Below are 24,835 nucleotides of genomic sequence, written 5' to 3'. Positions count from 1 at the left end.
AGAGTGGGGCGGGAGCGGCAGCGGAGGCGGCGCCATGCCCGGGCTGTGGGAGCGGCTGGCGGGCGGCGAGCGGGGCCGCCTGGAGACCTCCGACTGCGAGTCGCTGGGCAGCGCCTCCGGCTCGGAGGGAGGTGAGTGGGGGTCTCCGAGGGGTTCCTTGAGGGGTGGGACTGGGAGGTGGTGGCGGAGGGAGGGAGGGAGGAGGGGGGGGGGGTGCGCTGTGCTGTGCCAAGCCAAGCCAAGCCCCAGTTGCCCCAGTTACATCCTCAAACCGCTGGTCTCGATGTCCCCCCAGCCCACCCCTCCCCGCGTTCCGGTGCTGACCCACCTGCCCTCCTCTCTCCGCAGATGCCGAGTTCGCCGAAGCGGCCTCCCTGCCGGACCTGGACCTGCTGCACGACCCCGAGGACGAGCTGCTGTGCGCCAACCTGATGGACGTGGTCCAGGCCACGCTGGGCAGAGCCCCGCTGGGCGCCAAGCGCTGCTCCCGGCTCCTCATGCCGGCCCAGCTCCTGGCGCAGGTGAGGACGGAGCTGCTGCGCCTGGCCTGCAGCGAGCCCTGCGGGCTGCGTGGGGCCCTCCTCGACCTCTGCGTGGAGCACGGCAAGGCCTGCCACGACGTGGGGCACATCGCCGTGGACCCCGCTGTGGTGCCCACCTTCCAGCTCACCCTGGTGCTCCGGCTGGACTCCCGCCTCTGGCCCAAGATCCAGGGACTCTTCACCTCGGGGCCGGCTTTCACGCCACTGAAGCTGAGCACGGGCTTCAGGGTCATCAAGAAGAAGCTGTACAGCTCTGAGCAGCTGCTCATAGAGGAGTGCTGATGGGCCGCGCCGGAGAAGCGACTGACCCAAGTGCTTTGGAAGCGCCGGTTTAGAGCGTGGCGGCTCCCGGCAGCCGCTGTAGTTTAGGTTAGGCTGGAGTAGGGCTGTAGGTGGAAGTAGTTTGGGCAGGCGGAGGTCCCCACGGGGCACTTGCCTGTGCCGGGGTGTCCCTGGAGCAGACGGGGACCCGGGCGGAGGTTGCTTCACACTGTCGATGATTGATTGTGGGATGATTGTAGCAACTGCGCTCCAGGACGCGGCAGCGGGGCTGCTGGGGGGCAGACGGTCTCCTCCTGTTGGTTGATTAATCATGTTTTTTGTACCAAGGATTGTAATCAATGGGGTTTTGGGGGGAGGGTGCGTGTGGGAGTGAGCGATGGCTGGGCTGTAGGGCCAGATCAAAGACAAAACCCCACCCCTGGCACCTGGGTGGCTCTGGGTGGGCTCCCAGTGCGGTGAGGGGGGGTGTCTGGAATTGCGTTGTCTTTGATCATGAGAGGGGAGAGTGGTGGGAGAGGGACGTGCGAGGTGACGCGGGGACAGAGGGCAGGACCCCTCAGCGTGACACACCATGGGTGCTTCATTGGTTACAGTTTACACTCATACACTTGATGTTCAAGTGCAAGACTTCCTATGCAATCGTGTCGGGGTGGTTTTTTTTTACTTTTCTAATAAAACTTGTCTTAATTGATAACCTGCTGTCTCCCTGTTGTCACTCTGGTTTGGAGAGGGATGATGCAAGTGCTCTCTGATAATCTGAAATCTGTGCTGGCATCCTGGGGAAGCCTTTCCCTGGCGGGGCAGCCCCTGTGGTGGGAGCTGAAGCTGTGGGGAATGGGGGGGGAATCCCGCTGTGCACACTCCTAATTGCAGGCCACGGGGTTGTGACTCAGGGGGAGCCGAGTCAGGCCCCTGAGCCAGCCCGTGCCTGGGGAGGGGCACCCCCACACCCCAGTGAGGGGCTGCTGCTCCTCCCCTGGGAGCTGCGGGGTGGGGAGTGGGCAGAAAACCGGGAGAATTGGCTAAAAGTGGGAGGGAGGGAGATGGGGAGGGTCACACCTGCTGGGGGGGGGGGGGGGCTCCCCAGCTCCAAACACACTCTGCAAAAAATGAGACCAATTATCCAAGCCTGCAATTAGAGGCATTCGGAGAAAAGGCTTTCACTAAAGGGTAATTAAGCTGCTTGGCAAACGAAGAGCCCTCAGAAGGTGTGGGGGATAAAACCAGCCTGAAAAAAACTTTTCCATTCAAATGCAAGTTTGTTCTGGCTCAGGCTTCTGGTGGTGTGGTGTTTTTTTTTTTTTCTTTTTCCTTGTGGACAAACAGTGACTTTTTGATGAAAATTTTCATGGGAGAAGTTGTTTCTGAAAAGGACAACCCACAGCTGGAGTGTTGGGAGCTGAGGTTGCTCACACATGTAAATACCACCTGGGAGCAATCAGGGCAACAAGCAGCATGGGGTGGGTACTGCTGGCAATGCACTTTTACAAACCCATGTTGTGCAAATGGGGTTTTTTCCCCTAAAATTCTGGGGACTGAGGCGTTTCTCAAAGGGTCACGTGCCAGAGCATCCCCTTCTCACGTGAGAGCCATCCCAGTGCACTGCGGTGCCCTGCAGCGTTGACCAGAAACAAAACCACTGTCAAACCGGCCCAGAAGTCACTGAGGGGGCTGGAAAGGAAACACCAAAGCCGAAGTTTTTTGGCAAAAATCACGAGAGGAGCAGGTTTTGGCACCACCGGCACGGGGCGGAAACGGCACATTGCTCCCCAGCCACGGCGAGAGATTTACGGCGCAGTGACGGCAGCAACAGCAGTGGCTGGGCTCAGGCCGTGCTGCCATCCTCTGCTGAGGCATATTGTGTCTTGGAGCTATATATATAGCTCCATAAATACATGTATTTTTATATATCAAGCTCCTAAGCACGTGGAGGGGATCACCCCGTGTCTCGCCGTGCTGCCAGCAGCAGCGTGGCCCCCGCTCGTCCCCTGCCAGCCCTTCCACGGGTGGGCGAGGGGCTCTGCATCACACTTTTAAAAATTATTATTACAAGGAATAACCAAGACTTTGCAGAAAACACCCAGAAAACATAAAAAAAACACCTCCCACCAAAACTCTCAAAAGCAAATGCAGTGAGAGGACCAATTTGCTGGGGGGGGGGGGGGGCGGTGCCCAGCAAACCCCTCTGTGTGGGGCCACGTGGCCCCCGAAACGCCCCATGGTCACAGCCCCAGCCACGAGCGGTGGCAGGTGAAGCTTTGCTTCTATTTATAGCAAAATGGCCTTTCTGTGACAAATTTGGGGGGCATGTCAAGGTCCCCGGGGTTTGGCAGCTCCCTGGAAGGTGCCCGAAGTTTCCACGAAGGCTGTATTTAGCCTCTCCTGGGGCGGGGGGCAGGCAGTGGGATATTTTGGGAGGCGGTGATGGGGCTATTTGTGGCACCAGCATCGGCCCCGGGGCTCCTGGGTGCCACTGTGGCGGTGGGGAAAGGGAGATTTTTTGGGGTTTCAGCAGCGATAAGGCAAACGAGGCTTTAAATCCCAGGGTAATGCTAAACTCTCAGGTTTTGCTGCCCAAAATGATGGTGGTGAGAGGTGGGGTTCCCTTCGTACCTACCTGGGGGAGGATGCTCGTGGGGCACCTGACTTCTGCTGGCTCCCTTCCCCTGGCTGCTGCCCCAATTAAAAGCTTGGGTTAATGAGCCGCTGGGTGGGGAAGGAGCTAATGGGGAGCCCAAATTGCCTGCACCTTTGATGAGCAGACAGGGACCAGCGCACTGAAACACAGAGCACCATCCCCCATCACTCTGGGCTAGGAATGACCAGAAATGCAGCAAAACCACCCCAAAAACTTGGGTGTGGGTGGACCCGACTGCAGAATTCAAAAAAAATGGAGCAGGGCTCGTGTCAGTGGCAGCGGGGGGAGGTTTTGCCCAGCCTTGGTTCGTGCCGGACTCTCCCGGCTGGCGTGCCGGTGCGGGCGTTGCGAGAGGCCGGCGGGGCTGACTCACCGCCCCTGCTGAGAACGCAGCGCTGAGGGGAAATGGAAGTGATGTGAGCCCTGGCCTCTGAGAGAGGGGAAAAGAAGGGAAAAAGGGAAAAAAACCCCTCCCAAACCTTCAGCCCTTTGGTGCGTGGTGCTGGGGAGGAGGAGGAGGAGGGGAGCGCCGGGGTCAAGGTAGGGTCAAGCCTGCTCTGGGTGCTGCAGGAAAAGCCTTTTAGCTGCCCCAAGAAGGGGGGAATTGGGAAAAAGAGACCCATTTGGGAGCACGGACCCCAAATCCAACCCCTGAGGGCAAGTGGTTCCCCCCGTTTTGGGCCAAGAGCCAGCAGCTTCTGAGCTGCCGCCATCGGGAAGCGTGTCCGAGCTGGTGTTTCCACCCGGGACAAAGGCAGGCTGAGCCTTCCTGCCCACTGCCCTGCCCGCACGGGGACCTTAAAATGCCAGGACGGTGGTGTTCTGGGGTGAGAATAAAGCATCCCCCAAAAGAGCTCGGCCAGAGGAGGCTGTGGACAGCCAGCTAACAGCAGCGCTTCCGTGGGAGGGGAGGAGGGCACGGCCCCCACCCCCTGGCACCAGGCATCCTGCTGGGAGCTTCCCAGTGGCACCAGTTTGAAGCAAAGACGTCCCCTTGCTAACTCGGGGAGCACCACTGCCTCTCCATCGTGTCCCCCTCCTTCCCTCCCGCAGCGCCGGGGCTCTCGGCCGCTGGGGCTTGCAAAGACGCCGAATTTCATTCACCGAACGCCCGGGTGGATGCGACGAAGGTGGCGTGAAGAAGGAGCGGTAAAACCAGAGCTGGCTGGGGCACGGAGCTGCAGGACACCAACACAGCTGGAGCCTTTCACGTTATAAACATTTATTTATAGATGTACAATTGTATAATTAATTCTAAATCGAGAGATACAGCCTCTGTGAGCATCCGTTAGGATCTACGCCTTCTCGCTCGTTATCATCCACGGGTAACTACTCGAAAAAAAAATAATCAGGTTTTGGCGGCCAGGCTCTGGGTAAGGAATGCCATTGTGCAAGACATTCACCACCTCCTGCGACCGTGATTTTTATTTAACCCCCCTGCCCGTGATCTCTTCATGCCAGCTAGCCTGTGCCTCTATTGAGAGCTATTTCCAAATGCCGTATTTCCACCCAATTCCTTCCAAAGGTGAAGGAATCATTTAAAAAAAAAAAAAAAAAAAAAGAAAAAAGCCCCTTGAAATCAGGTCCAAGTCATGGTGGCTGTGGGATAAGGCTCGCAGTTAACGGGAGGGCTGATGTTTTGCAAAATAAATAAATAGCTGAAGACAGAGCACGTGGATTCCTAATGACAAAGAAATAAACCCACCTTACCTCTCACCTCTTCCAGCCCCTGCCACCCCACCCAGGAGCCGTCACACTTTTGATTCATTCCCCCGAGCGTGTCAGGGGATGGTTCTCACTGGAAATGTCTTTAGACAAAATGCAGAGTACCAGAAAAAAAACCAGAATCCAGTTTATTCCACAGAAGGTAGCTCCGCTCGTGCTGGCTTTGCTCCTAACCTCGGGCACCCTCCCGCTGCCCTAACGCTGGTCCTGCCCCACGGCGATCGAGGGAGAGACGCGCTGCAGAGCTTGGCGGGCTCTGAGGAGAGATCAGGCGCACCCTCCGATCTCCCCCGGCAAAACTTCTTTCAACAGAAGCAATAGAAAGCTCCGTTTCTTGTGAATTAGCAGTATTTTACAGGTCTCCTCTAGGAAACGTTAGAGCTAGGCTGTCAAAGGCGATGGCCGCGCTGCAAACAGGAGTGCTGGTGGGTGAGGAACCCCAAGTGTAGGACACACAAAATAAACCTCAACAAAGGGAGACGGCTCGTGGAAAGCCCTCTTTACAGAACGAACGCCGCACGCTGATTACGAGGCAAAATTAAAGCAGACTCTGCAAAAAAAGAAGTTACGTGCACAAATAAACTCAACGACTGATGAGCAAAAACCATCCAGGACAATCCTTCCCGTCACCGAGTGCAACGTCGGGGCTCAGCTGACCCGCTGCAGCTTCTGCCAACACTGCAAAACCACACCACAAATCTGGGCAGTTTCCCCGATTTCTTTGTTACCCCCTACAGATTTGGAATTTCTTTCAATAAAACCTGAAAGGCAGGTACGGCCATCCCAAACCGCAGGACGCCGCTGTCCTCCAGAAAGCAAAATACCATAACTGCAAAGTGACTCTGGTTCTAGTGGGTCAGGCTGGAAAGCGCTGCAGAGCGAGACACCCTGGGAAGAGACTTCCCGCTTCCCTGTTTAACAAACCGGGCAGAAAACAAAATAATTTAATCATCCAACCCCTGCATAGTTTAAAAGTACAACATATATACAGCTATAAATTAATTCTAAATAGATTATATTTTCTTTCGTTTTTAAAGTTTTCTTTTGTCACCAAATTGTCCAATTTCTCTCTCCGTCAGCAGTGACCGGTGCAGTCGCGAAGGGTCTCCTTCGGCTTCACGGCTTCTGCAGTTAGTTTGTGTTATTTTACAACTCTACGTGTCTGTTCTCAGGGTTGTGGGATCCCAGGAGCAACGAGACTGTCGCACTAGCGGTGTCAGAAGGGAAGGAGGAAGATGGGCAGCTTGATTTCCTGTCCTAATCGCTGCCCGAGACGTAGGTCGATCGGCGGAGGCAGGCAGAGAGAAGAAAGAGGGCAGTTGTGCGTTGCTAATTCTCCAATTCCATTTTTAAGATAAGGTTTGATTCTTTTAAATATCAAGTCTGTCACTTCGGCTCAGTGCACTTCACCAAAAGTCTTCAGGCATTTCAAGAGTCTGGGAACAAAAGCGGTAGCGGTGTCAGTCTCCAGACAATCGCACGTCACTGTCACCGTACCTCCCCCTTCCTTCCCCCCCACGTTACAGGCAGCAGCTGTTTCGGTCGCACTGTTTCAGTCCGCGGCGGGCCCTCTGCCTCAGAGCAGCTCTCTTTTCAGACCAGGGGTACAGGGAGGCAATTAAAGAAAAGCAGGCAATTAATGCCGGTCTATCATGACAGAAGAGGCGCGGTTATCAAAACAAGAGAGCGGGTGTATCAAGGTAAGAACGGTTCCAAAAACAAGATACGCCCCAAAAAAGGCCAAACGCGAACCAGAGGATTTGCTTTAAAAGCCAAACTTCAGATGTGCTCCCCCTGTGCCAAGGAAAATGAAAGCCACACAAAAACTCCCCTGCTAAACCTCCTTACTTGCGCCTACAAATCAAGCAGCTACACGTCTGATGTCCCCAAGAAGTCTCTGCAAGACGAAATGGTGCCTGTACTACTAGCACTTGGTGCAAGCTTCACCTCTGATTTATTTTCTATAGAAACCCTGTTTTCAAGTAATTCTGTGGTAGGAGGGACCTGTATGTTTTACAGCCATCCCAGCAGTATCTGGTATGTGAAATCAGCCCGGGCAATTAAGCAGAAAAAGGACTCCAAACTCTGTGCCAATTTTTTTCATCATTTTCATGCAGTTCTCCCGTGACCCGGCACACCCGGCCTCACACACGCTATCTGGGCTTGCCTTAATTCAAGCTCTCCGACCCCTGAGTCTTCCAGACTCCCCCTCAGCTGCTTCTCCTTTGATTCCCAGTTTAAGGCAGTCAGTTACTTCTACAGCCTGCTGTGAACTCTGGCCATTTGCTTTGTTCTCCTCGAGCGTCATGGGAGGCAACGGGGGGGGGGCAAGGAACATCTGTTTGGTAGGAGTCTGTTCCCTGTCATCGTACTGCTTCAAGTGCCAGGGGATAGCAGCTTTTTCAGTAAAACAGACAATAAAGCAACCCAAACCAGGTTCATTAAAATGTGGCTGCTGGCTGCCACGGCCAGTAAAAAACTTCCAACGGGCCACGGCGCGTGCGTGGCCGCTGTATCGAACGCGTGGCTGACGAGACCTCAGCTGAGTCGCCAACATGTTCCTAGAGACCCAACAGCGACAGCGCCAGAGAAAACAGCGAGCTTGGGGAGAGCCGAGGGTGCCGACATGCAAACTAAACAAAATCAATTTCCCGATTAACAAGTGTATGCTTGACAGCGGGGGGTGCTCCCCCCGCCCCCGTGACGTGTGTGCATCCGGAGGAGACTCGTGAAGATCGGTGTCTCAAACAGGGATTTAAGTATGAAAAGCACTATCGTGCCCTGCTCCGCTGCCAGGGGAAGCGTCACCGGCTCGTACTTAGACCTCTGCTGAGCGGGCAGGCGGTGACTATCCGTGCAGAGAGGCTTGAACGTCTGACAGTCTGCTACAGCTGGGGGTGCCCATCCTCTGTGCTCGCTGGTACAGATCCGAGTCTCCGAAGTAGCGTGCCCGGTACAACAAACCTTCCTCTGCCAAGGGAAAAGCCCTGCGTTACAGACACAGTGTGGAAGGAGACCCACCCGCCAGGCCATGTCCCACCACGGGCTCTGAAGCACCTCCGGTGCTTCAAGGGGAGATGAAGCACAGGATGAGGCTGAGGAAATGCCCTGTGCCCTTTGGGACAGGATGGGCGTAACGTCTGCTGACAGCTCATCCATCCCGGGGAAAGCCTTCGGAACCTGACGGGACCCGCCTCTAGGGCTCATGGAGGACACCCTGGGCAGCAGACTTTCAGACACGGTCCTCCGACAATTAAAAATATCACACAGAGCTATCGGGGGCCTCCTGAAAATCAGATGGCTGCAACCTTTCCCCTTCATTGGAAATCAAAGATATCCTACTGACACAGCAGCGGAACCTCCGGGGCACAGCTCCTGTCTGACCAGTTCTACAGCAGCATTAAAAAACAAAACAAAACAAAACAAAAAAACCCCACACACTGGATTTGTCACAAAGTCACAGATAGAAAAAAAAAAGTCAACAACACAGGAAATGTGCTCGCACCATGTTAAAGTATAACTTCAGCATAACCCAGTTAAAGACCTTTCCAAAGCCGACCTCATGCAGCAGCCAAGACCCTCCGATCCTGACCCCACACTACTCACTCTGCTGCTTCTCTTTCCAGCAGTTATTTCGAAGGTTTGCAATATAGTCGTCCTCCACGCTCCTTTCAACGTTTTTCAGGTTCGTGCCTGTGTATTCATCTGCGAAGTTCTCAGATACGTAGTAGCTGACTTTCAAGTGCTCTGTCACTCTCCTGTGTATGTGACCCACAGACCTAGTTCAGGGGGAAGAGGCAGAACAGTGTAGGACACACTTCAAGGGCACAGCAAAAAGCTCCCGGCTCTCTTTAGAATGCGCAACGTGCCACGGTACCAAACCACTGAAAACATACATCACTCCTATGCATCCACAGACTCGAAGGTTTGGAAAGGAGAAGCGTTTCTTGTGGAAATGCAACGCCAACACAGGGAGAGAAAACCTGCCAGGCCTCTAGCTAGGTGGGCAGAGCCTGAATACAGACATAACTCTGAGGCAGATTGCCCAAGGCCTAAACCCACTTAAAATAAAGTGTTCATTAGAATTTTCAGCACTAATTAAATCTCTCTGCAATTTCCTTGCCGACAACACCATCGTCTGTTTTTGGCGGCGAGCCCCGGGGATGGCTGTGAAGCTCTGGGGCGAGAGCAGCCAGCGAGGCAGAACGGCGTCTGCGCGGAGGAGCACGGCAGCGCCGAGGCGAGGGCAGAGCCGGGGCGGGCTGTCCCAGCTCCCCAGCAACCCCCCCTCGCTCAGCAAGGCTGCCCGTCGGTCGAACCCGGTCCCCTCTGCTGAGAGATCAGCTAACCCCAAGAGCGTCAGCTTCCTCTGCCACATCACATGCTGCAACGAACACTGTTGCTGCAAGAACAAAATTAGACCCGCTCTGCACTCGAGCCTGCGCCAACTAGTACAGAAAGTGCTTTCTAGAAGGAAACCTCTTCTTACCCTACCCCTGTGGATTTGCATTTCAGAAAAAGCCGTGTACTTGTTTTCCCCAACGCTCCAGCAAACCTAGAGATACGCACTAGGGTGTGTTTGCAAGCTGTAACACAGGACCTGTGCCCAAACCCTGGATTCATCAGGAACAGCTCCATCTGGAGACGTGCCCAAAGTTCCCCATAATAAATACCAGCTGGCTGCTGCATTAAAAGCGAGCCTGATTCTTAAGCCAGGTATAAACATTAACTCATCCGGCTCGCCCTTCAGTCTGTTATCAGGGTTTACAGGAGTGATTCAGAGACTCCTGCACGTTTCATCAAGGTCCAGCACTCAGGGACGAGTGGTGGGTAACCCGACAGACTGAACACGACCAAAACGCTCTCTTGGCATTTTTCAAGAGAAAGGCTAACGCATCTCCAGCCACTCTGGAAGAAGCTCAGCTCGCTATTTTACCTGTCAAGACAGAGCCCTAAGCTCTTCCAAAGTTCATATTCCTTTTCTCTCTAAAGATGAACTATGGAGGCTACAAAGCGTGCCCTCAAAAGAGTATTTGAGCTCCAGCAGCAGCTTAAGTGTAAAGCCGGAAAATAAGGGCAGGACCTGGCGCAAGAAACCTGCCACCTGAAGTGAGACATGCAATTAAATCAGGCAAATTTGATGAGGTGTTATTGAAGAGCAGGGTGGCACAGTCAGGCGCACAGCCAGACAGGTCTTTCAGCAGAAAGCTGGTTTTCGGAAAAGATTTACAAAGGTAATGGAGCGACAAATGGTTCTTTAGGACTCTCCCTTTCTCAGTGACAGCTTTGCTGTCAAGAAGTGGCATTAAAATCTCCGCGTGTCACTGAAACCTCACCGGGTTCAAAAGCTTCTCGCCTCCTGCTTGCTGAGTTCAGTAGAGCGAGCTCCAGCTCCCTGCCGAACGCCAGCCAAGCACAGCATTTCCCTTGACATCAGGCAGCAAAAGGGGCCTGGCTGCCTGCACAAGCGAGCCAGCGATGGAGCAGCACCGCCTGCCGGCACAGCACGCCGTTTGCTCCTGAGCTAATTTCACTTGAAGTGCCTTGGTCGCTCAGAAAGGATGTCGGAGGGCTGGATCAGCTCATTTGCTGCCCTTGTGCAAAGCCAAACTGGGAATCGGTTCGCTTGCTGCCACCTGAGCATGCAGAGACGGGGACAGCACAGGGACTGGGGAACCGAGCAGCAGAGAAACACCTGGGGCTCGGGGATGGCTTTTCTCTGACAGCTGGCGGGGCTGGAAGCAGATCCCTGCCCTCCGCTGAACATCTTCTCACCCCTTTTCACCAGTATAAAACATATATAATGCTTAAATTTATAGCCCTAATATCAACTGCAGAAATCACATCTCAATACTCTTTAGCCTCTCAGAATAACCCTTAACTGTGCCCTCTTCAAAACTGCTCCATCTTTCGGTTCCAAGCACTAATGTCATAGTCTTTTTAGTCTTTACCTTGGACCCAAAAGCTAAGCTGGGTTTTATAGTATTTAACATGATCAATGGCAAATGTTGTCACCTGTGAAACTAAACAGGGCCCACTGGCTGTAACCCAATCTACCCTCTTTAAATACACATAAGGAACTTCCACAGAAAATACATTAAGCTTTTGTCAAGAATGATGCAAGCAGCCAGAAATCAAGCCTGTTTTCCCACTCTTTGTTGGCACTGCGAAGTGAGCAAGAATAGACTCATTTCATTTGTCAGCCAAGTGAGCAGATCGGGGCATTTCCACAGGATCTAGAGTGAAACAGCTTCACTTTCGCATAGTAAATATCTGGCCATAGCTATCTCATGGCAAGATCAGAGCTCAAAAACAGGGGATTTCTCTGGGAGTGTCTTTTACTCTACAGGAGTGTCCTTCATTCCTTCTTGTCTTCCTCTGCTGCTTTGTACTAGGCATACGCTGAGGCTTGCATGAAGAACAGACCTGGCTCTTGCTTTTCACACCCCAGTTTAACTCTACACCTCAATTTATTCTGTTTATGGGATCTTGGTGCTGGGCTACAGTCTCTCAAAGTCATTTCATCTGTCCCTTTCTCAGACAGTCACACCCAGGTATGGGTATGGGCTGCAGAAGGTCCCTTCAAAGAACATCCTCCCTTAGGAAAATGAGCACCTTCCAACCTTCCCCACACCTCCCATCTCAAGACCTGTTTGAGAACCAAGAGGCCTTTGCTGATGTGTGAGACATCTGGCAGCAAGAGCAATGGTGTGATGAGATAAAGCAAAAAAAACCCCAAAAACCAAACAGGGAAAACAGAAAGCCTAGATTCCTACCCCATCATGCCACCCTGCCCTCCAGAACCCAAACCCCACCCCAGCTGGATAAATTTTAAGAGTAATGGGTACTAACGGCCTCTGGCTCAAACTGTAGGGTGGGCTGGAGACCATCATCTGGCTGAGAGCAGACACGATGATCAGGATGAGGATAGGCATCAGCTGGACAAACAGCCCAAGGCCACCCTGAAGGAACAGAAACACACAGTGGAGTGCCACCCATACACTTGTACGCAAGGATCCCGTAGCACCGCTCGCTCTCCCTCCCTCCCTCCCTCCCTCCCAGCCCTAAGACAACCTCCATTCTCCTGCTTTTTGCAGGCATTCGGCTCAGGAGGCACCCCAAAATAACTAGGGGGACCCCAGCCCACAGTTCCCCTCCAGAAACAGCAGTGCGACTCCAAAGGTCCAAACCCACTGCCCCTTCTCCATATGTGACAAAGGGCAGAGGGGACTGGCAGGGGAAAGAAACCTTGTCAGTGAATTTCAGAAGCCTCATGTCCGTATTTTCTTTTTCTAGAGCACATGTGGTTTCTGTTCTGCTTGTGCTAGTGAGTAGAACTGGTTTAACGGAAAGCCTTCCCCACTCTTCAGTGTCAGATGAAAGTAATTCCCCCTCTACCTCACCCCCTGAGCTCCCGTCAGTTCCAGCAGCAGGGTACATTTTCTCCTTTAAGCTTGAGAAAAAATATTCAGGAAGTTCTTGTTGTTTGTTTTAAAAAATATAATTGGTTATCCCCAGAAAATAGTAATCTTCAATATATAACCCCGGTCTCTTAAATAGTAAGTCCATCACTCTCACTTCTCTAGACCAGAGGGCTTGGGAATGCTGGGGATATACTTAGATTTTCTGTGATGGGAAAACAAAAAATTAGCTCATGCTATAAAGTGTCTTCCTTGGTTAATTAAGCATCACAGATTAGGAACAGGCTATCTTCAATGCTGGAATAAAAGGGAGAATGAGTTCAGGTTGGGAGGAGCCACGAGTATCCACATTATCTGAAAAGTGGATTTACCTTTTGAGATCACAGAATTAAATCAGAAAGGAGATGCTTATTCTGTGGTAAAGACAGCTACAGTTCACTGGTGCATTCTTATTTCAAGGCAGCACTGTTCCAAGGCACACCAGCATTTTCCCCACTGGACAACAGCTATGAGAGTCCCGGAAGAACAACCACCAGTAAATTAAACCACAACTTGGCGTAAATTCTGAAGGCAGCTCACTTCCCATGACTCCAGCTTTCTGTTCAGGGGGGTGGAAACGAGCAGGACTGTTTCACAAGACCGCCACAGCAACTAGCTCGTATCGGAAAAACCTTTAGACTCCCCAGCCCCCCGCCTGCTCTCCACTTACGTCACCCTGATGTTCTCGTCTGTCCTGCCTCTGATGGTAGGTGTATCGCATCCTACCATTGCTGTATACGTGAACGTTACCTACGGGCAAAAGAAAACTGTTACACAAGAAGTCAGAGCGTGTAAGATGGTGCTGGCTGGCCAGGAAGGAACCACAGAAGGCGGTCATGTTCCATGTCAGCCTCAGCAATAAAAACACAACAGAAAAAAGTAGACTGTGTGCTAATAAACAACAGCAAGATCAGGAATTTTAACTTTGAGCATTGTCAGAATGGGCTTGATCTGTTTCTTTGGTTCAGGCCACACTCAGCGAAAATATAAGGACATGGAGGTTGTAAAGGAATCCACGCTGTGCTCTCATGTCGATCTGATCTGCCGTTACCACCGCTCTCAGTTCAGCCTACATCACGTAGCCAGCAGCACGCCAGCCAGCTCAGAGCTGGAGGAAGGACAGCACATCTGCCCGGCCGGGCTGCTTCCAGGCTGCAGCTGGGGTGTCTCAGTGAAATGGTGATTTGACAGACTTGGGCTACTCCTGATCCCTGCCTATGTCCCAGCGCACGGGCTGCGTGTCTGTAGTTTCGGCCAGCAGGCCACACAGCCACAGCAGCCCTGGACTCCAGCCACTCCATCACGCTGTCTTGACAGAGATGGCTGTAGCTTTAGGGCAAAGCGGATACGGGACTCCACAGGAGACCGAGAAAAGAATTGATACAAAAAAATTCTGTTCATCACCTGAAGCCAACACTTACAAAATGAGCTATATAAGCCACAGCTGAAAAAGGAGTATTCCTGAGGTGTACCGAGCAGATACATCTGAAGGAGAACTGGTGGTGGGCACTGACATCTGTCTACAGGATTTTGTAGGATCACGGGGAAATTCAGGTTGGAAGTGACCTCACGAGGTCCAACCACCTGCTGAAAGCAGGGTCAGCCATGTAGAGAGAATATCTTGTACAGGCCTCCTCACTTCTTTACTTTAGATTAAAACCAATTACAAGAAGAAGTAATTTTGGCAGTTCTTCCACCTAAAAACAGAGCTCTTCCCTGTCTTGCTTTAAATGTCAAAACTACAGCTGAAAAGGGAGACTGGCTGAGAAGGCAGTCCTGAATTCTCCTGGGACAGTGAGGAAAGGAAAAAAAGCCTGAGCTAAAATAGCAACTTGCTGTTTTTACTGGAGCAGCTTTACCTCTCTGACAGGCAGAACATGAATGCTGCAAAAGGCTTCAAGTTGCCTTTGCAAGCACTTGATGTTAGTGTGTTAATTCTTACATACCAGATCGGAAAGAGCTACCAGAGTAAATCTTCTCAATTGAAACAAAAATATTTATTTTTCCAAGTTGGTCCACAGAGGTCAAGTAACCACTGCCTTCACTGCCAGCCAAATATGACTACAGCAAATATGAGGGAGTTCTCTAAAATACCCTTATCCTTATATTAAATCTGTGCTTTTTTGTTCAGAACTGATCAAGTGAGGGAACAGTCACGCTGTTCCTTCCTGCTACCCAAACCGTGATCAGCACTGTGGATAGACAGGATACAGATTTAATCTTCAGGTAAGAGGTTTAAATTATGCTGTAGAAATAACACTTTCCTCTTTTTTACGGGACACAGTGGAAAGAAGGAAGTGGACACTGATCTCTGAGAAACCGCTTCAGCTGCGTGGCAGAGCAGATACAGATCAACAACGAGGCCCAGGTGTTAACCATAGTTTGTTCTGATGAGAAGATTCAACTTGAAAAACCAGCAGGCAGGAAAGCCTTCCTCAAAATAGGATTATTTTTACAACCGGCCTTAAAACAAGTCATTTTCTGTTCTAACGTCCAAGTCAACCTCGTAACAGCTGATGTTGCCAGCATGCAAACAAATACCTGAAGTTGCGAAGAAGTCCAGCTCTGATGGTATTACCTGCTGGATGCTGAGTTCTCCAAGTACCCACCTGAACAATTTAGAAAACTCTAGGTGCTTAGGTCATGTGTGAAGGAGAACTCTCTCTCACCAAACTCAGTGATCCTTGCACGGCCAAATAAATCACTACTGCACTGTTGCTCTGTCAAAAGGATCGGGTCCCATTCAAGAGATTAAGGTTTAACGTGCTTACTAGAAGGAAAACCACCACCAAAAAACATGTTGAAGAGGTCCTCGGGGGAGATGTCTGCCTCAAACCCACGGTGGAAGTCCGAGTGACTGTGTCCGTGCCGAGCAGGGTTGAGTTTCTCGTCTCCAAATTGGTCATATTGCTTCCTCTTCTCTGGGTTGCTCAATACCGCGTACGCGTTACCAATGGCTGAAATATTGACAGTAAGGAAGCGATTAGCTTCTTTCTTCTACAGATAATACATTTAGCCCTGCAAACTGCCAGGATTTGCCTTTCTCATGACACAAATGAGGTTCTTAACTACCCACGTCTTTTCAACAGGCTACTTCAGCGGCGCAGCACTGGTACCCGGCACGCTTTTCTGGCAAACACAGACAGAAGGAAAGCACACCAAGAGACTCACTGAGAAAGGCCTTAATGAATTCAAATGAAGGAGTTATGATATGACCGGTATGAATTTGGTATATGTCCCTAGAGAAACCCTCTCAGATGAATGAAACTATAAACTGCGAAGGAAATACTGGTTGTAGAGCAGCCATACGTTTCACTTAACTAAACTTGTTGTTCCTTTTGAACAACTAATGCTCAAATCCTGCAGCTGTAAGCAACTGTATAGGAAAATATGATTTTACTTGATAAATTTTATTCAAAAATGGCACTGAGGGAATTCAGTATCATAGCCTAAAACCAGAACTGCAAAGAATTTAAATACAGGCTAGATCACTGAAAGAGGTTCTAAAACCCCCTGTAACAGCTAGTAAGGAAATGTTGGCCAGAAATGGTGTCTGTCAGCTATGAACTTCAAAATTTCCAGATGTCAGAGGTAAGGTGTATAATTACAAGGACTGTTAAACAGTGCCTGGGACGGTGGAAATGTACTGGAACGAAACCCCTGCCAGTTTCCCAGGTCACTCTCCTTCCAAGTTCAGCACGTTTGAGCCCTTCTACCAGAACATCTGCCTGCCACCCTCCTATTTCTCTCTCAACATGGTCCCACTTCCCCTTTGTGTCAACGGACCCAAGAGCCTCCCTGCGTGACTGCAGAGTCTATCCTCCCTCCTCCCTGTGTCGCAAGGAGGCAAAAATGTTCATGGCAGTAGTTGGCTGGTGTATAAAAGGCAGGGGCAGAAGTGATAAAAAAGGGAGATAAATGCCCTTTGGAGGAGATTTAACTCCAAGATTTGAGATTTTCCCCGCAGTCAGATCGAGGTGCATGGTTTCTTCTTGGGCTAGAGATTTGGAGTGTGGAGGATGTAATGTCAATACACTTGTTTCCTTCTTGGTCATAGTAAGTGCACACAGAGCAAACATTTCTACAATCAGGCAAGGAAGCCGGACAACATGGACTGACTCTCAGCATATTTTAGCTTGTTCTTTCAAACTGTGCAGCTGAGCAACGAAAATGGAGCAGTTCAGAGTTTTGTTCATTGTCTGACTTTCTGCTGACAAAGCCCAAGAAACACCTCATTCCAAATCAGGATTTCAGCTCCAAGTAACCAGGTTCAACTCTTTTTTCCAATGTCAGCCAAAGGTAGTGATGCAAATCTGCCACAAGACAGGCTGCAGCCAACTGCAACTATGGACTGAGACAAGGTCTCAGGACAAGACGTAACGCTTTATCAGCTGTCACTGGGAAGATGAATGCCCAGACTTCAGCTAATACATCAAGGTAAGAAAAAATTAACTAAAATCCCCATAGCAGTGCACATTTCCCCTCCCCTTCACCCTCTGGAACCAAACAGCTGGACTTCAGCGAGCCCTGCAAACTAGAAGCTCAGCTCGGGGGCTGAAGGACGGGGGAGCCAACGAGGCAAGGCTTGGAGGAGAGATAACCTGAGTGCAGATAGCTCTGCACTGGAGGATAAAGGGCACCTTGCTTAACGCACGACTTCTGGCACGTAACTCTTGTCAAAGCCTTCAGCAAACATCATTATTTAAGATTACAGGTGAAGAAACCTGCCTTTCGCCACTTAGCAAGGATTGAAGGATACTATCGAACAGCAGCTTAGTGCACATGCGGCGTACATAGATGTCTGCAGAGGCTCACTCTTTAATCTGTCCCCCATACTAAAACAGGCTCTCCCAAGTAGCTGGGGGTCAGCTCATTATTTGCTAACACCAACACACTTATCTCTTATGGATTTAAGTCTTAAAAGACTTGAACAAACCTTACATAAGACTTTTACTGCTGAATTCATGTCTACTAGAAGCTTACCCGAATACTGTATCAGTACACTCACACCAGGCTAGCCTTGCTCCCTGCTCCAGAAGTCTCAGGCATTTCACTCCCAAGATGGCCAGAATCAGACCACATTATTTAAATGGCTAAACACTGCAAAACCAGTGCTGTACAGCTGGCAGCAACAAGTTCTGCATCTAGCTCAACGATAATAATCAAACTTCCGCAGCTTGCAAGGGAAAATGGAGTCGTATGTCCCAAGCAATAGCATTTCTTCTGGAAAATTACTCCAGTTTTAAGGTATCTTATTGCCCAGGAAACATCCCTGCTGCGTTTGTAGAGAGGCCCTGAGCACTGGGCTCTTTGCAGCAGAACGGAAGCTCCTGGTGACCTTTTTTGAGTGCTGGCTGGGCTCAGTTGCGTGGCTGGTGCAGTTTTGCCCTAGAAATTTTCACCTGGGGTTTCTATCCACCACCTCCATCCACAACCTTTCAAACAGTCAGGTGCTGAGGGCTGGCTTAGAAACCCAAAGGCTTCCTGGCTGCCTGAAATGCTCAATGAGTGGAAGAGTCTAAATACCAGTTCTGAAGATGAGTTTCCTGCCATCGGGCCTGCCCAGCAACGTTTCCCTCGAGGGATTCGTGAACCCAACAGCTGCCTCTGGTGCTGCACAACTTACTGGGACAGGGGTGCACCCCAGGACCTGCCCCATGCTGGACAGCTGCAGGACTCACAGCTTCTCCCTGCTCAGTGAATGCTCCTGCATTTCCCCAAAAAAGAGGATGGTTAAAATCCCAAGGGAATTTCCTCCTGAGCAGCATGGCAGGTAGCTGGAACAACACATGAGAAGGGCTGCTAAGGAGAAAGGGAAGGAAGGCAGGCTTCTCCTTATCTGACCAGCAGAGGTGAATCCTACCTGTGCCAACCTCTGTTTATTATTGTAAGCTTGTAAGTTGTTCATAATACAACCAGTTCAGAAGAGAGAAAACTCTACAAAGAAGAGCTTTATTTCATGCTACGTGACTCGTGAGGTTGTTTTTAAGAGTCCTTGCTAGTCCAACTCAGCACCACCACTGTGATAGTGATAGTTGGGGGCAAATCACAAAGTTGGGAACATTCGTTACCTTTAAATGCCTCTGTAGCCCCTGGTGCGTGGTTCTTATCTGGGTGAAACTTCAGTGCAAGTTTCCGATAAGCCTTTTTCAGGTCCTCATCAGAAGCTTCTCTGTTTACTCCCAGAATTTCATAGTAATCTTTGCATTGCTTTACCCTGTCAGTAGAGAGGGGAGAAAACACAGACAGTTTCAGCTGTGAAAACCACTTTTCATCGAATACGTCAAACTCTGCAACATCTCACGCATCACAGTTTCGATCGATGTCGTTCAGTGAACTCTGGTTTACTCAGCTCTAGCTCCTCAGCGGGTGACCCAATTTTTGTCACAGACTCATTCCCGCTGTGCCTGCATTACTAGCACACAAACACTCTCACAGAACAAGTCAAGCCAGTAGAGGTAGAAGGGCCTCTCCTCAGGCAATAATATCACCCGTAAAGGAATGTGACTGGCAAACAAGCTTCAGATTCATCATGCTCACGTTTTGGAGGCTCTTTGGGAGGGACTACAAATGGCAGGCCAGGATCTGAAAGATAGCTGGGCTACTGGCTTCCCCCCTCCCTCTCCTCAGACTCAGTTAATTCACAGACCTAAAAATAACATCAGCTGAATTCTAGAGGAAGAACGAGGGAGCTGCCCAGGCCTGTGCGCGCAGCCCTGTTCATTCTGGGTACCCTCACAGCCCAGCGACGGTTTCTCCTTCTCACGTGACTTTGATGAGACAGAGTACACCAGGCTGGGGTTTTTGGAGAAAGGGGTGACGTAGTCCAATAGCCAGAGCAGCTCTTACGCAATTCAGACCGTGCCCATAACCTTAAACAAAGTTTACCACGTGACTGCCTGCAGTTCAGCCCTTCAACTTCCAGTATTTAGAAATGGTAGAAAGGAATCAAGAACAGCTTGAAACAGGGTTTGGAAAACAGGTGACTGGATAAACATGTTCTGGGACTTTCCAGCAGAAGCTTTAGAAGTGTATCATGCTAACAGAGTCAAGCATCCTGCGATGGACTTCTACTTTATCAGGCTCTAAGAGAGACCACGAGCAGAATATCATCAGGACAGAGGGAGATGGCTCTAGACCAAAGCGTCGAGCAGGAGGGCTGCCTACTCAAGCTCTGAGCCATGACTCCCACCTACAGGATCTCAGGAGCACATGGGATTTTTCACGGTGTTACTGAGTAACACTAAAGCAAACATGAATGTGAAGTCCATAAGATGAATGCATCCAAAATGCCTCCTTGGACCTCAGCCAGGAAGAGGCCTATGTGCTTACAGTTCTAGCCCTCGTGCATGCCTCTGGGGGAAAATCTCATCCCTTGTAGACTCAATCCAGCTGCCTCCCAGGGCTGCCGTAGCTATAAATCCTCCTAGTTATGCTTTTAACAGCCAGCCAGTCAAAAACCACTCAATATGGTTCAAAGCTGAAATTTTTATAATGCTGTGAAAAACAGACTGGTATCATGTGATAAACTCAAGCAAACTGCGGGTTGAAGCCATGGAGAGCTGTGCACGTACCTTTTCACTGCATCCACCTGGTCCTGAGTGTAGCCCTTGGGGGCCTCCCCACCGGCCTCTCCGTTGGCCGACGAGAAGTCTCCGCTCATTTTCTTGAACTGAGGGTTTGCGGACTCCCTGGAGTGGGACTGGCCATTGGCCGACTGCTCGTTCTTGTTGAGTGATTCAAGCAGAACTGAAATGTGAAAAAGATGAAAAGGAATGAAAAGTTAAGAGACTGCCAAGCTCAACCTGCCCTTCCAGCTCTCCCATAAGAGAGACCCCCTTCATCCCTGCCACTGCTCTAAGACCCCCCCACCTTTCGTCAGAAAGCCCCTCCTCACCTTTTCACCCAAGGAACCCCCGAGCTCCTGCTGCTTCTTGCTTAGGTGAGAGGGGCTACTGCTGAAGATACTGCCTGCTTCTCCCTACACATGCAACCTCCACCAAAACCCCAGGCCTACGCAGCCAGACAGGCCGGGAGCCACAGCGGATCACCAAAGCAGTGCATCCTTGTCCTCTTTCCCCTCCCCCCCCCCATCTCTCCTTAACAGCAAAGCATTTCTACATTTGTTCCTTAGCATATTATAAAGCATGTTATTCTTCCTTATCTCCTGCCTTTGAGAGTCTACTGTGCTGGGTAAATTCTGTGCCAATGTCATATCTTTAGAGAGCTTAGAAATAATACTGTGGGATGTCAGTCACAGGGGGACACTCCCCTTTCGGGGACAGAGAGCTGCAGCACTGACTGCTGCCAGCACATGACAGGACCTGTAACACATGAATCAGAAGGGTGCTTTGTTCTCTGGCCCTGTCTTACCTACATATTGAACGTGTGTAGAAGCAGCTGTGAAAACCACCTTCTCTCTCAATTACTGAGTACGAATTGTGTAAATTCAGTTTCCCTTTCCTTAAGAGGAGTGCACATGCGTATCAGGTAAACTGCTGCGGACTACGGCCTCCTCCTTGCAAGGCTCAGGTGCTGTCCTCCATCCTTTTCAGCCAAGAGGGCACAAACATTCAGGCCTGGCCTAACCACACAGCTGACAACACCAAAACCAACCAAGACTCCTCTAAGCACAGAAGTATCTTTCCACCGTGCATTTCCCTGGCAGCTGGATAGCACCACCTTTTTAAACTATTTTTGTCTTTTGTGAACTGAGTATCAGACTGACCTCTTCACGCCTGTAGTTTCTGAAATTTATGTACTGCCTCCCCATTAAAAAGAATAGGCAGAATAAGCACACATAATACAATTAAAAGCAGACAATGTTATTTACAAAGGCATCAGTAAGTTGACGAGCTTGCAGTCCTTTATCCTGAGCCTAGAACCGAGAAGGACGTTTCATCTCCTGCAGATTGCATGTTACAGACCTTGCACTATGGGGGTATCACGTTCTTTATGCAAGCGCAAACAACGCTTGCAGGCCAAGAGATGAGCCAAGATACGCTATCTGCCCCACAGAGCTTGTAGGGGCAAGAAAAAACCGCTCAGTAATCCAACAGCCAATACAGGCAATTGTTACAGGATGAAGGATAAAAATGACAGCGGGCTAACGAGCAGGAACTCACTGGATGAGCTTCTGAGCTTGGGGCCTTCATGGATTTTGGCTTTCAGAAAAATAAATCCTTCTCTTGCTCTTATTTATACCATTAGATTGTTCACAAAATTATAATCTTTGCTTTTTCTCCTTCCAAACCTGGAGCAAACCGCCAGGCGCTTTTAAAGCTCGTCTCGCGATGCTGCCCCTCCACCCACCCCACTCTTGCTGTTTTGGGCTCAGTTCCCTACAGCTTGCCAAGAGATTTTTAGCGGTGTGGTTCCCCAAACCAACCACAGCAGTCCACGTATGGCCACAGCTCAGTCCTGTTTTGTTTTACAGCCCCAGTCTTATTGCTTCTGCATCCCAAAGCCACGCCGGTCCTCCGTGCAGTCACAGCACAGTGCAAATTCATAAACTACTGAAGCAGAGATGGCTAAATTAGTTTTCAGTTCTGCCAACTCAGCTCCCTACCAAGCATGTGCTTTGGATCACTCTACCTCGCTTATTAGCCAACATTTCTTCAACTTCTGTTAATTTTCCCAAAAATCCTGCTTAAAGGCAACCAGTGGGACTTTGTCTATACCAGCGTGCCTGGCTGCGTTTACACAGAATAAGATTTTTTGCTGAAATCCCCTTGCAAAACCCTTTGCTGATCCTGTGATGACACCTGTAGGACCCAGCCGGGGTCAGAGTTTGAAGCGCCGGCTGCGCAAGGTCCACGCTGCTGATTGTTGCCAAACCCAGTGTAACTCATGAGAAAGAGAAGATTTCCCAGGGGAACACGAACTACGTAAAGACTCAAGGGCCACGGTGCAACTGTGGGATCTTTGGCAACATTTCACAACTACAGACCCAAAGCACACGAGTGAGCAACCAGCAGGACATCAAGCGAAGGGTCCCTGTGCGGCAGCTCAGACGTGAAACTTGTACCAGCAGCTTGGGTGGGTCTGGCCACAAATTAGCACACTGTATTTACATTAACCAGCCCTGCTGCCCTCCTTTCCTCGGCTTTTCTCCCCTGTGCTCCAGTTCTCTAACTGTACATATCCCACCTTTTATTCTGGCTGTCCCAGGCCACAGAATTAAGGCAAAACGTGACTGCTTTACATTGCAAACTGGTGCTTGCTGTCATCCAGACCTGCTTTTCTGGTGCATGCCCTAGCAGAGCTCCTCAGAGAGCAATCCTTGTCAGGGTGAGCCTTTCTGTGTGCCATCCCATGCTTTTTCCTCCAGAAGTCACTTTTCCTACCCAGTAATTTTGCAGAAGTATAAACTCTGAATGGGAAGGACAACCACACCGCACATACGACAGGCCGATACGCTGCGTTTGAGGGAATGGGAAGAGGCCTTGTGCAACCAAAGAAAGGATTACAGGAAGCCTTGGGCTCTCTACAGGACACAGTCAAAGAATCAAAACTCAGATAAGGTCTGTCAGAATAAAAAAAGGAAAAAAAAATAGTATCTACAGCCCTTTGCACAAATTTCTGCAACATAGGAACACATGGAGAAAGAATTGTGTTTGGCTGCTTCTGCAAACCACTTCCCAGTTGCTTTTGTGACGCATTTATTACGTACACCGTAAAGCTTCCAGGAAATGAGATCGTTCCTCAAAACCCATAAAACTGGCAGAAGGTCTTCAGGAAAGAAGATTATTTTTTATGTGTGCTGAAATGAACTGCAGTAGCCGTGCTGGGGTATTTACGTGGGATGTACGAAACGAGAAGCAACACTTGCTCAAACACGGCCTGTTTGCCTGCCTGAAACCTGCCCAAAACTGCTCCCCAGGGCCAGTGTGGTAGCACCTCTGTGGGAGGGATGGAGCTGCAGGGCAGTGGAGAGGGAGAGGAGGGAGGAGAGGGAGAGGAGGAAGAGGAGGGAGGAGAGGAGGAGGGAGAGAGAGGAGGGAGAGAGGGGAGGGAGAGAGAGGAGGGAGAGAGGGGAGGGAGAGGAGGGAGGTAGAGGAGGGAGAGGGAGGCTTTCTGCAGCCCCACCAAGAACTTCCTTCCCGCCTTGCCAAGCCCCCTCTCTCCCCACAGCCACAACCTCGCAGCGACGCTCCCACCAGCGGCCGTGACCGCGGCCCCACAGCCCACCCGCGGGTCAGGGGCACAAAACCAGCGAGAATTTCGGGAGGCACTAAAAGCACCATGCTCTGCTCCTGGCGTACCTCCTCCCGTCCCCCTCTCCGGCCAGAAACCCTCCCCTCCCGTCAATCGCTGTGGGACAGCTCCGGGGAGGACACACGCCAGCGGGCACAGGTTACGGCCGCTAAGCAGCCGCCCCGGGGAACACCGAACCCCCCGCTCGGAGCAGCCCCGTCTCCCCCCGGGGACACCCCCCGAGGGCCGGGCCCGGCCCCCGCAGGGCCCGCCGGGAGCGCAGGGCGCATGCGCGGGGCGGGTGAGAGGTCAGGCGCGGCAACGGCGGCCCAGGCCCCGCTCCCCCGGCCCGCCCCCCCCCCTCCAGCCTCCCGCCTCCCTCCCCCCCCCCCCCGCCCCGCCACCGCCCGGCCGGCCCCCGCCGGTGCTCACCGCGGACCCGCGGCGACGGGTACAAGCGCTGCGCCTTCTCCAGGAAGCGGCGGGCCTTGTCGGGCTGGTTGGCCTTGGCGGCGGCCAGCGCGATACCGATGCACCGCTCCGCCTCGTCCCTGTTCGACTCCATGGCGGCGGCGGGCGAGGGGGGGGGGGGGGAGGGGGGCGCGGTTTGATGGCGTCACTGGGGCGCCCCGATGGCGCCACGGGCGCCGGGGCGGGGCCGGGAAGCTGGGGAAGAGCCTTCATTTTGCTGTGAAAAAGGGAGGATTTGGGGCGAGGGGACACGGCGGGAGAGGAGGGGAAGGAGCGGGAGGGAGGCATGCCCCGGGAGCACCGACGTCCCGCTGTGAAAATGGTGCAGAAGCGGTGGCTCCCCTCGAAGCAAACCTGGAGCGCGTGGCCGCCCTTCGAGCACCCCGGAGCGCTCCCGGGGCCGTCCCAGACCCGGCAACGGGGGTCAGCAACCACGGCAGCGCCGGCCGCTCCAGGCTAGGCCCTCCCAGCTCTGGAAAGGTGTAATAATTTTTTCTCCCCCTTCCAAACTCCCCATTTCC

General features: G+C 51.5%; 2 protein-coding genes across 4 annotated transcripts; one reads left to right on the top strand and one right to left on the bottom strand.

Annotated features, from left to right (window-relative positions):
• DDIT4 (DNA damage inducible transcript 4) lies at positions 1–1,518 on the top strand. The gene is made up of 2 exons (XM_074830208.1): positions 1–131; positions 349–1,518. The coding sequence occupies exons 1-2, from the start codon at positions 35–37 to the stop codon at positions 822–824; spliced, it is 573 nt and encodes a 190-aa protein (XP_074686309.1). The 5' UTR covers positions 1–34; the 3' UTR covers positions 825–1,518.
• Positions 1,519–4,667: 3,149 nt separating this feature from the next.
• DNAJB12 (DnaJ heat shock protein family (Hsp40) member B12) lies at positions 4,668–24,441 on the bottom strand. Of its 3 annotated transcripts, XM_074830204.1 has the most exons (9): positions 24,276–24,441; positions 20,222–20,396; positions 18,719–18,864; positions 15,419–15,604; positions 13,318–13,397; positions 12,040–12,149; positions 8,794–8,966; positions 8,006–8,157; positions 4,668–6,623 (listed from the first exon to the last, which is right to left on the bottom strand). In XM_074830204.1, the coding sequence occupies exons 1-8, from the start codon at positions 24,406–24,408 to the stop codon at positions 8,036–8,038; spliced, it is 1,125 nt and encodes a 374-aa protein (XP_074686305.1). In that variant the 5' UTR covers positions 24,409–24,441; the 3' UTR covers positions 4,668–6,623; positions 8,006–8,035. The 3 variants fall into 3 exon arrangements, with proteins under 3 accessions (XP_074686305.1, XP_074686307.1, XP_074686306.1); XM_074830206.1 differs by having other exon boundaries at positions 4,668–8,157; positions 24,276–24,432; XM_074830205.1 differs by lacking the exon at positions 24,276–24,441 and adding an exon at positions 20,545–20,705 and having other exon boundaries at positions 4,668–8,157.
• Between the last annotated feature and the right edge of the window lie 394 nt (positions 24,442–24,835).

Source organism: Strix aluco, chromosome 7 (genome assembly GCF_031877795.1).
Source record: "Strix aluco isolate bStrAlu1 chromosome 7, bStrAlu1.hap1, whole genome shotgun sequence".
Lineage (NCBI taxonomy): Eukaryota > Metazoa > Chordata > Aves > Strigiformes > Strigidae > Strix > Strix aluco.
The sequence above is the reverse complement of the archived record's forward strand: the minus strand, read 5'-3'. Positions and strand labels throughout refer to the sequence as shown.